Consider the following 12,177-nt stretch of genomic DNA (forward strand, 5'->3'; position numbering starts at 1 on the left):
GTCACATGGAGAGTAGAACAACATTTAAACGCACCTTGCAACTTTTTCACATCAACTTTTAAGTGTTTTTTTCGTTGTTTTCGATAGTTTGTACCGCTAGATAAAAGTTTAACCAAAAGCCTTTACCTCCGAGTTTCTCCACACATCCATGGCTGCTGACATTTTGAGATTATAATCCCTTTTGCGACGCACAAATCCCGTTAGTCTACGTTGAAAAAATGTGGCTGCCGGTTTTTGCCGAATAGGCTACCTGCCCTTCTCAATAAACTCCGATTTATGTCTTTCCAACCAAAGCCGACAAAAAAAAAACTCCTGCCTCCCCTCTCACAGCCTGCTGCAGAGGAAGGCAGGACTTGTTACCATGAAAACGGGTTGTTTGCCCCCCACTTTTCTCTGGATTTGGCCCCCTGCCCTCTTCAGACAGGCATTCAGACTCTCTCCCTTGTTTATTGTCACGGTGGGGCCGAGGAGGAGTGCGGATGAATATTCACGAGTTGAAGGGCTGCTGCTGCTGCTGATGCGATGAAACCCATGTTACTAGCATTGCAACACATTGTCATGCTGAAACCCTCCAGACTGGTCCATAGGAATATATTTCAACCCACACACAGAGATGTCCTTCATTTGTCACAGATGAATGTGTAACCAAGCAGCCCAGAGACTAGTGGTGGAAGACTTCACAGTAGCCTAAGAAGGCCTATTAGCAAAATCCTCTATAAAAGTAAAAGTGTCATTATGCAGAATGGCTTAATAAAAGTTATACACATTGATATTGTGTTGCAGCTTGTCAAGTGGGGCTAATTTCAACTAGGCTTTTTTTATATACTCTTAAAGTAGCTTAACCCATACAAATAAATCAGATTTTCTCCACCAAATGAAGTAACAAAGTGGTGATTGGGCCTGCGACCTACTGACAAATGCCCTTAAATTTGCAGTAATATGAACTGGGTGTCTGGCGACATTCCCGGGAAAGTTCACATTGTACACTGTTTGTATCTCTGGGAAGTGAGATCCAAACGCACACCTGCAACTACCGCTTATCGCCATAGGTGCCACTAAAGACAACAAAACTCAGATCTTCGAGATTGTAAATATAATAATCTGAATCTGCAATATGTAACTAATGTTGTCAGATAATTAAAGTAGCATATAATGAAATTATTAAGATAAAGTACAAGTACCTCAAAATTGTACTTAAGTACAGTTTGTCTATAATATAATATATTGATCAGATATTTTGTATTGTAATTTGTTTACGTTACACTGCAAAAGCAACCCAGAGAAGGAAGAATAACTTGTCAAAAAGAGAGTCTGACAATATCGGCGAAGCGTTTCAGAGATGGAGAGAACATGTTGCTAATAGTTAAGCCTTCTGCTACCAGTAGCCAAAGTCTCACGGCTGCGGTCATGATCAAGTGTTTGAAACAAATGACTATACTCATTCAGGTAACTGCATGAAGCATGTGCATATGTCCATGCTCGTATGGTGGAGGGGCAGAGGACAGAAAGGAGAGATGCAGGAGTCTGCTGTTACTCTATAATAATTTAGTAACTGTGCATAGCTGTATGCCACTGTTGCATATTTCCCAACATATTCTAAAGTGTATCTAAAGTGGATGGGTTTTTGGAGTTGACCACAAAAATGAAAATATTCCCCCTAAATGTAATACCCCTCCAGGTTTGAGTTAACTCCACCTACATTAAACCACTTAACTCTCTCTGTGTTTTGCTTCTGGGGAATTCACTGAGTAACAAAGAGCATATTCGTAATGTTAGCTTGTGTAATTCATCTCAGACTGTGTACTGTGCATGCTCATTTGGACACATTTCCACAAACATCTAAAGCATTGTACCAGACGACAACACGATGAGAAATCCACATGAATTCCAAACTTGTACAGTATGCTTCTCAGTGGTCAAGTGTTAAACTCCCATTTAAATGTGTTCAGCTGCTCACAATAAAATATAAGTAAGTAAGCTTAGTTTATTTACTTTATATAGCAACTCTTTATATCAATAGCATACCATCTATTCCGTTTAAGACATAAACAAAATAAATTTGTTAGGAAACACCATTACCAAAAACACCACAAATCAAAACAAACTAAATGTATCTGCATTGTAGGGATTATACATGAATCATCTATTACTTTTTTAAAGATTTACTGTTCAGATAGGCTAACATGAAATACTGGGAAATATTTGAATCTGATTGATCATGTTTGAGCTTTTCTTTACTCCATTCAAACCATATTTTTGGGGGTTTGTTTGTTGGACAATTAGAAATTGTTGGAGGTTTTTCAGGAACTCCTTGTCCCAGAAGAAGAAACACAACACAAAATAATACAAAGTTTGAACATTTACAGTTACTGCTGCTGATAAAGACACAGTTAAAAACTCCAGTACAAGTGAAGTGACCTTGATAGAAGATTGTTTCTTCAAGGTCAAATTAAACTGCTGAGCTCAGCACCAAAATGTTTTTTTTTTATCTGTGTTCTGACTTGCCTCTAATAAAGTTGCAGCTATGACATTTGTCATTTATACATCTACAGCGCATTACTTATACAAATTAATTACAATACCCGTATGTAATTCCTTAACGCTACTGATGTGTAAAATAATATTTGTACGTTCTTCAAATTACATTCTCTCATGTTTCTTAACATATGGCTCTTTGAAAAAGCTCCTATTCACAATATATTCCCCATGTTATCAATCATGAAATCCTTTCACCATCCGTGGTAATCTTTCTATGCTGCTGCAAGCCACATCTTTACACCAAATGTGCAAACACTACCCATCCATAAAAGCTCTCCGTCCCGTCTCTTGGGGTGTCTTATCATCCCACCAATTTGGGAACAGAGGAAGTCACAAAACGCAGACATCCGTCATCACAGTTTGTCACATCAACTCAGCAGGAAGCCTACAAGCTCTGTCACTGTGCGGCTTTTCTCAGAGACCCACTTAAAATCTTTTCAAGGTCTCGCAAAAGAATGTCCTTCCTGAAAACACTGCAGGTCCTCACTGTTTGAGCACAAAAGACAGCGGCAGTGACTCCTTTTTGTGGGATGTTTTACCAGAATGTAACTTAAGCTTTTATTCTCATGAAATTCATTGTTTCCATTGATCACAGTGACATCTGGATTCCTCATTAAAAGCCACATCCTCTTCTTGCATGACGTGGGAGCATCAAACACAAGATCAAAACGTAACATAACTTGCATCTGCTCGCATACATTCACCATGAAATCCTTACATCCTCGAATGGGACGCTCTACTGTATTATGCTCCAAAAAAAACGTAATATACAGAACGTTTTAGAATAGACCGCAGAGCTCTGATGCTGTAAATGTTTCTTCAGACTCTCATGATTATATACCTGCCAAAGCCGAAGACTCAAGGGAATGAGTGTTCATTTTCTCAAATAAAATCCCAAAACCTTATGTGTGTTTGTTAGGGATCCACTTTGAATCCCAAATCCTAAAACATTCAAAAGGGATTATTTCACAGCTCTATGGGGATTTTCCCACCTACACCTCAGATTCTTTCCCTCAGCTTCTGGATGCTCACATGGTTAGAGGGGTCGAGGGAAGTATGGAAATATTGAACCCATTTGAGAATATATTTGGTGCAATAAACACCATATCGGGTTTCAGAAACAGACCCGAGGCAGCTTTTAAACTCCGGGATTAAGTTGAGGCTGACGTGTCTAGTCAACACTCCTGACATAGAAGACTTGTTGACTAAAGACATCCTCTCCTCTTTAACACTGAAGAACCTAAGCTGCAAGGGACTTCTGCACAGAACCTGAAAATAATATAATGTAACTATTACTTCATTTGTTGTAATATTTGAATGCAAAACACACAGTCACAGTCGCTGTTCTGAGGTTGCTCAGGAAGAATAACAAGGAATGTAAGCTGTTTGGTTATTCATATTTTCAAGAGTTTACAGCCTCAGGTACATTTCAAACCTGTTTGGACTGTTTATTTTCATACAGGCAGTCTATGACCAGAGGAGAGGATAGAAAATAATACTGAAATAATATTGACTACCTTGTGTGTATGTGTTGGCAAATCATGTGTTGTTCTTAATGCTGGGAACTCTCTATCTTTTGGACACAGTTTGTAGCATAACCAGAGTGATACACTCAATAAAGAAAATAAAGTGACTTGATTAGTTTTAATCATCTGTTACAAACCAGGTCGTTCTTTGATTAATGACAGAATCATTTGAACTTACATATTTTGTCTTCAAACTAAGGTTTCATTGTTGGCTCAATAACAAGTAACACCATGTTACTGTTTCTAAAAATGCTTTGAATAACTGCAGCTGCAGTTTTCCAACATACTGTGCTACTGAGGAGCAAAGTTTAGCACAAGGACAGTCCTTTATCTCGTGGCATTTTAGCTTTTCACCCCACAGCAGCAGCTACAACATCAGTCTGGCTACTGACTCAGAAACTTGAAGGCAAATGTAGCGTAATGGTGTAATATTTCCTACACTGGAGTTCGTGCATGACAGTTTGTGCATGTGTGCGTGTTTGACAAAATGTCTCAATTTGAACTGAAACATGTAGTGGCATGAAGGGAAAAGTAAACACAGGTGAGTGTATAAACAATGTCTGAGGAGTGCAACAGACATTAGTTATTATCTGGATGGATCAAATTCAAAGGCTGAGGCGCCCCCTGTAGGCGGACTAATGCAAATGCAGCACGAGAGCTGAGGGGAACTACTTTTCCCCCTAAACGTCAAACAGTGGATAAGACAGTCTACAACAACATCGATCAAAGTCAGCGTCTATGAACAACTTTATGTCAGTCATGTCAACAATACAACAGGCTATAAAATACAAATACTTTGTGTTATCTTATCAACTCTCTAAAGATGCTACAAATACTGAAAGTTTGTTAAAAAGGTGAAAATGTCGTTAGTTTCTACATATACAACATGTAGAAAGATGAAACAAACATCCTACCTGTCTGTGTGTGTTGTTGCAGTGTTTGCTCAATGATCCATTCTTTAGCAGAGAGTCTGTGTCGCTTTCTGTCTGTGCAGCCTGAAAACTGATTTTCTTTTTTTTTTCTTTTTTCTACGGAAAAATAGTCTCCTCCGAGCAGAAAAAAAAAGGGAAAAATGGACTGCACAGGAAATGATGACGCAGCTGTATGGAAATCATTTTTGCTCAATAAAAAAGAAGATGCAGAAAACTACCAAACATATACAGACACATTAAATGGAGTACTTGTTTAGTTCTCAACAGATTTTATTGAAGAGTTTAACTGCACATTTCTAGGGGATTTCCAGAGGTTTTTGAGTCAATAAAAGTGGTGCCATGTCATGACTAGTTTTTTGTATCATCTAAGGTACTTTTACCCTAAATGACACAGTAAACATGGCTGTTAAATTGTAAAAGGAAATAATACAGATTATTATTGGCAGTGTCAAATTCTTATGAATCAAAAAAACTGATGTACACACAGTGAACAGTGAGATTTACTCGGCCACAAAAGCAGCAGCACTAAAACTCTATTACTGAAAAAACAATGCGTTCACCCAAAACTGGATTACCATCAGGGGCAAAACTGTTGTGTGGCCCCAGACCTCCAGGGACACCAAAGTTTGTCAGAGTGGCTAATTATGTTATGGTTACAAATTTGCTTGGCAATATGCACAGTCATGGCCCTGTCATATAGGGGGGGCCTGTGTCAAAATTCAGTTTTGGAAGTATTTCTATGTACACATTAGGGCTACAAGCCTGCCAGTAAAAATTATTTTCATATCGTTTCATCTGCTGATTATGTTTTCTAGACTATTCGATTAATCGTTTTGTACAATGTCTGAAAATAGTGACTGTCCATCCCAGTTTCTCAAAGTCCTAGGTGATGTATTTAGGGCCATGCAACCTATTTAAAAGCACATCTGCATAATATTTCTCATAGTGGTGATGACTAACTATCTACAAGTATTGTGTTCATGAAAAATGCACATACAGCTGTAAAAACTGGTAAGCACTTTGTTCAGCTGGTCAGGCCTGCAGTTAACTTAAAGCATGAAGAGTTTCAACACATCACAAATATTACATTGATTTATTTTCAAAGTTAAAAGGTATAACATAGACAATAGTTAAGAACACTTTCATAGGTCCGTACACAGCCCAACTATACACAAAATAAACTTATTTGCACTCAGAATAACACCACTCTGTCATACTAATGCTGCCTGATAGACAACAAGGACCTTCTGATGGTAGACCAACACATCAAAGTGCCAAAGTAAAAGACTATTCATTAGATTTGTTAAGGTAGTTAAAGAGGGCACTGATTTCAAGAGGGTCTTCAACAGACGAGGATCAATAGCACAGCTACGATAACTATGACATCACCAAGACATTGCATCGATTTCTGCAACAGAGTTCAGTGAAACTATTTTTGAAAGATGTAATGTAATGCATTAAATGATGGATTTCACTCCAGTTATCAGACATTAGACATGAAGGAATGAAGGATTCAAAACACATTTATAAAAGATTCATTATAAAACATGCATTTTCAAAGAAGGCTGAAAGATTTATATATTGTACACCTTTTCCTTTCCTCCTGTGGTGAGAGCAGTAGTTTCACGTTATATTAGTTTTGGGGTAGAAGCTACATGTTAACAGATCATCACTGCAGCCAGGAGCCTGCTCCAGTTACATCTGGATGTTTTACTCTGAAAGCCAGTTTGGCTTGTAAATGTGAAAGACTGGTCAGCTTTGGACTGAAATAATTAGAGAATGTTGTAAAATATTCACGTGAAAGATTTATTTTTATCCCACATTTATTAAGTGTCTGAAATCAAATTCTTCACTGCAAATTATCTGGTGACTTGGCACTTCTGCAAACTAGACAGCCAGCAGAGAGTAAATTCTGCTTTTTAAATTCATTCAAGATTGTGCAAAAATGAATTGACTGTTATCTCTTGTGCTGCCTGCAGACTAAATAAGAGTTCCCAGCTTTGATTATACATTTGACGGGGAATTCTGCTCTACATATCCAGATTATTTCACCATGTTCACCTTGGAAGTGTCACACTTAATGAGATACAAACCACAAATGAGAGGGAGGAAGCGATACAAATTGAGGGCTCTGTCACAGTGTTTTGTTTTGTTTTTTTTGCTCCCACCAGTAACTTGCGATCGCAGGGCAGTTTAACTGAGAACAACATGGCGGTCGAACACAGACTTCCTCTGTTCCTGGACCTGCCTCCTCCAGCGCTGCTGGGCATGCTCCACTTTGTTCAGCATGTTGGGTCGAGAGTGTGACTGGGACAGAACATTGTGAGCGTTGGCAAAAGGCTGCTGGTCCTGAAAATACAGAATGGAAGAAAAAAAAAAACACGATTAGCCTAAAAAGGTATGACATAGGCGAGTAGGTCAATCATATGTCCATCTTTCAAGACTCCTAAATAGATCAAATGGGAAAAACCAATGCAGCATAGCATCACAATATTTTGCAGGCAATATTGTATTGATGCAAGGACGCCAAGTGTTGATCTTTTATTACATAAACTATTATTGCAAATAGGAATTTTGTCACAATTTAGTATTAGTATTATCTTAATTTGTTCTTTATTCTGTGCATTGATTCTACCAAGTTTTCTTTACGTTAGTAACGTGTCATTTTACTCTCATTACTGGGTTTTCTTGATTCCAAGTCTCTCTGCAAAAGTATTATTTTAAGTGCTATACAATGAGTTGCTATTGTTACTCTGAGAACAAACCCATACTAAAAGTAAAGAAAAGATTGGGAGGATCAAAGACTAAAACATTCCAAGCCCAACCTTTCCTCGATAATTAATGTAGAAGCAGTACTTCCACTTATACTGGTTTTGCATTCAAATCTCTCCCCTTTGTTTTGGTCACAGTCCCAGGCAGTGACAGTTTGGAGACAAAGAGTCTCAATTTGATAATTGTCATTATTATATATACTGTCATTATTATATATATTATATATACACTGTCATTTTCTAGCTTTCGTGTTTGCAGGAGGTAATTCTCCTACCATTTGCCGTGTCAGTTAATTACATATATTCCATTATTTCCAAACCGACAGCAAACCAGTAACCTCCATAAAGTTACCAGTCACAGCATATTTACCAGAACATCCTCAGACTAATGTTTCACGAAACCCATTCGAAACATTTTGGTGCTTGATGCACGCTTAGTTCTTAGCTTTTTTAAGGAGAAATCTCCCTGTCAACAAGTCCTCTTGCCAGAACTAGCGAAAGCAGAAGCTCTCTCTCTCGCTCTAGAGAGGAGAGAGCGAGAGAGGAGAGAGAGAGAGGGAGAGAGAGAGAGAGAGAGAGAAGAGCAGAGAGAGAGAGAGAAAGAGCAGCGAAAGAGAGACGAGAGAAGAAAAAGAGGAAGAGAGGAGAGCCGAGAGAAAGAGAGAAAGAGCGAGAGAAAGAGGAACCGAAGAAAGGAGAAAGACACAATAAACCGTCGAGTACGCAAGAGGGAAAATGATCGCTAGACAAATCCTCACTCATCCTTTCCTATCTCTACGCTCTCCTCCACTCTCTCCCTCTCTCCTCTCTCTCCCTCTCTTCCCCTCTCCCTCTCTCTCTCCCCCCTCAGGCAAAGGCAAGTCAGTGTTTGCCGTTGCCATATCGTGGTATCTAGTAGGAACTTAAGATCCATTATAATTCAATGTTTTCTGGGAAACTTGTTTAGTGCTTTCCTGCTGCCACTGTAAGAACATTCTTCTTCACTGATGGCGCAGAGACAAGACAGTTGCTACACTGGGAGAACAGAGAGTGACCGTCTTTGCTTCTTGAACACATTTTAGAAACAGAATACCGTTTGGCTTTGGAAATGAAACCAGTCTACTAAAGAAGTTCAATTTTACAGTCAAGTTTACTTCCATTTCCGTTTAATCTGGACTTCAGCTACAATTAGTGATCTCATTCGGCTACTTCCCCTTTGTCATGCCCACGTTTACATAAATGACCAGTTGCTTTCCAGCTACATTAACCCAGCTTCTTTTAAATCACATGACCTGATAAAGAAACCCGGTCTGTCGTTTTAATGATGTTTAAGTATCAGGTTACTGGCAAAAGCACGTCGAGAGGATGATGTGATGTGTGATGAGACCAGAAAAGGGTTAAAGCTTGCCTGCATCGTGCACTAGTTTGACAGTTTTCCTGCTGCCGCTCTTTGCCTGCGATTGTGGAAACTAATGGATCCGATAGCGAGTGAGAAACCACTTTTAAAGGTCTGTTTGGAGCAGGCATTACCACACAGTGTCACTGATCTGGTTTAGCTTGTACCCTAACCCTAACTTTGTTAGATTTGAACTCACAAAGCATGAATCCCATGTGACACGTTGTGCAAAGGGAAGTTATTGACACGTTGACAAGAACATTTTCCGATTTCCGTTTTCTGGGTAGAAGGGTGGGGCAGTACAGTAATTACCATGATATAAAATGTTATTGTACTTTCCAACTGCCAGTTGCAATGCTGTAATATCAAGAAGAACACATACCCCAACATCATCATCACTTTGGATAAGCTGGGAATGTCCAAACAGGCGCCTCTTCAATATGGGCTCCAGGAGAGTCAGGTAGACCATGTAGAGCAGCAGCAGGCCCAAAATGGAGAGGTACATTATGATGGTGAACTAAATGTACAGAAGGATTACTGATTAGTTTGGTTTCCTTTGAACATGTGTAGGATTCAAACAAAGAAAACAGTGAATTAAGTGACTAGTCAATAAGTCGATTAATATCTAAGTTGACAGACAATTTATTGAACATAAGAATCTAATAATTTTTTAAAAAGGCGTATTTCAACCAAAACTGCGAGAGCCAAATATTCACTGATTCCAGCTTCTCAAATGAGAGGATTAGTTGCTTTTACTTTATATCATCATTGTAAATTGAATATCTTGGGGTTTTCCATTTAGACCAAAAAAAAGCTATTTGATTATGTGAAATAAAATAAAACAACCGATTAATCGATATTGGATATAATCATTAGGTGCAGCCCGAGAGGGAAGTAAGAGACTAAACAAATAAAACGTAATTAAAAAACCCTTGAATTTACCTTAATAGTCCCTGAGCTCCTCTCTTCATATTTACACTCGCATCGTAAACAGTACGCCTCCACATCTTTTCCTTCAACCGGCATGGGTTCAACGACATGGAGACAGTTACTGAAAATAAGAAAATAACATTAACAAACTAGTAGTAAGCCGGAAAATAACAGCCTGTGTCGTTGAGAGAAGTGTAGTGACACATCACTTTACATACCAGTCTTTGAGAGAGACATTTTGTTTGTAGATTTGCCCCTTGAACTCTCTGTAGGGCGGACAGATGCATTTACAACGGATGTCTTCAGAATTCTGTAACAGAAAGATCAAATGTTCATATCTTCGTTTGTTTTTGCTCTTCTGCCTCGTCACACATAGCTGCACATTTAACTGCCGACACAAAACATATTGTTAACTTTAAGTTGACACTACTCAACAAGATAACAGGTTAAGAAGGCATTGCTGCATTTAGGTTTATGCAGTATGTATTATGGTTTTTATGATTTATTGTCTTTTTTGGATCCTATGTATTTATTTGACCTCACAAGGCATGTGCAATATTTTAGTTTATTTTACTGTCTTTTTTACAGTGTCTTTGTTGTACCACTGTACTGCCTTGTTGGCTTCGTATTATTTCACATTGATTGCAGCTGTATACTTATTGCCCAAACAAAATTTCCCCTTGGGGACGATAAAGTATATCTTGTATGCATTTCATTATTTTCCTCCCTTTCGCTACTTTAATCATATGTTGTTTCTGTTGAGTTAATGTACGTATTGTTGTATTATCATAATCTTATTGTTTCAGTCTTCATTGTGAAGCATTTTGTTGACTTCATGTTTCAAAAAGTGCTATACAAATAAAGCTATTGTTCTTTTAAGTATTACTATCAGATAAATGCATAACCTTTGATTTGCTATGTCAGCCATATTGTACCACAGTATTCGTGTTGTCTCGATGTTGTTTTCTTTACATTTTTTTGGTGCACAATACATACAGTACTGTCACATTTGTTGAGTTATATCACATTGTACTAATACAAAAATATTGATCATAACATTAGTTGTTGACTGTCGAGCAGTTTAAGATGATGCTAGCTGTTAGCTTCCCTACACAAGTACAGGATACACTCAGTTGTCAGTCCACTGGCTACACTGAGCTAAAACTAACGCAGTCTTGCACAACAGTCCTGCAATAAATCCCTCCTTCATTACAATGTTGTTTTAGTTTAAACTGTAGCTAGATGATGTAGCTTTAGCAACACCTGCAGCGTATCTCCTCGTCACATGGAAAGTCAGAATAACAACAGTTAGCATAGCCATTTTTAACGCTTAACTGTTAATACTCGAGAGACATTTAATGTTTCAGGGAAATTTAAAGAGACGAGATTTCAGTTTAGTAAACCATCATAACCATTTTCTCTCTCACGCTAGCTAACCTATGCTAGCTAACATTAGCCTTACCTTCGCTGTCACTTGGTTTAAAAGCACAAAACAAGCCACAGAGAAAGCCTCGAGAAGAAACACAGACTTCATCTTTACAGTTTGTAACTGATTTCTAAATAGCAGCAGTTAAACTGTTTCCAGAAACAACTACAGCAGTGTAAATAACACCCTAATGACGGACGACTTTAGCCATCAAGCTAATTTAGAAATAAACACCTTCAGCTTCCCAGCAGCTGATTTGTAGTTTCCGGATAGGGAGCGCTCGATTATATAAATAATGAGATCCCGGCGGGCGATGAAATGTGAAATACAGATGGTCTGTTTTTTTTAAATATATATATCATCGTTTGGTTTCGTATTAAATCTGACTTGGGGCAAATGTATTACTCAACAATTGAATCAGTTACTTTTAATAATTATGAGAAGAAAAAAGCCGAGCTACACTCCGCCCTTGCGGATTAGTATAAAACGAACGCACCTCTTGGTTGGACATTGTTGGGAACAGTCAGATTACATTTATATTTGTACTTGCTTTATTTTATTTAAAACTTATTATTCTGTAGAGCCTTTATTATTTGATCATTTTGAATAATTTATTGCTCTTAGAACGACTGATGACTGATACTAACTGAGTGTGATGGAGCTAAATACACAACCACCT

The 12,177-nt window shown here is 38.2% G+C and overlaps 2 protein-coding genes across 3 annotated transcripts in view; both read right to left on the minus strand.

Annotated features, from left to right (window-relative positions):
• Positions 1-5,076, minus strand: part of dennd2b (DENN domain containing 2B) — a 48,317-nt gene extending 43,241 nt beyond the window's left edge. Inside the window, exon 1 of one of the 2 annotated variants that reach the window (XM_029425344.1) lies at positions 4,979-5,076. The gene's annotated coding sequence lies outside the window, so the exon portion shown is untranslated. Of the gene's footprint in view, positions 1-126; positions 289-4,978 lie in introns of those variants that run through there. The other variant, XM_029425335.1, reaches the window with a different exon arrangement.
• Positions 5,077-6,072: 996 nt separating this feature from the next.
• tmem9b (TMEM9 domain family, member B) lies at positions 6,073-11,757 on the minus strand. Its single transcript, XM_029428566.1, has 5 exons — positions 11,535-11,757; positions 10,291-10,382; positions 10,085-10,193; positions 9,525-9,659; positions 6,073-7,345 (listed from the first exon to the last, which is right to left on the minus strand). Exons 1-5 carry the CDS (start codon positions 11,604-11,606, stop codon positions 7,190-7,192), a joined length of 564 nt encoding a protein of 187 aa, XP_029284426.1. The 5' UTR covers positions 11,607-11,757; the 3' UTR covers positions 6,073-7,189.
• Between the last annotated feature and the right edge of the window lie 420 nt (positions 11,758-12,177).

The sequence above is a fragment of the Cottoperca gobio genome, chromosome 3 (assembly GCF_900634415.1).
Source record: "Cottoperca gobio chromosome 3, fCotGob3.1, whole genome shotgun sequence".
NCBI lineage: Eukaryota > Metazoa > Chordata > Actinopteri > Perciformes > Bovichtidae > Cottoperca > Cottoperca gobio.

Bases quoted from the DNA above. Each gene is read 5' to 3' on its own strand.
- tmem9b (XM_029428566.1), bottom strand. From the start codon at position 11,606: ATGAAGTCTGTGTTTCTTCTCGAGGCTTTCTCTGTGGCTTGTTTTGTG. The intron at 10,194-10,290 runs GTATGTAAAGTG...TCTTATTTTCAG, and splicing joins AATGTCTCTCTCAAAGACTG to TAACTGTCTCCATGTCGTTG. The intron at 9,660-10,084 runs GTAAATTCAAGG...CTGTACATTTAG, and splicing joins GGAGCTCAGGGACTATTAAG to TTCACCATCATAATGTACCT.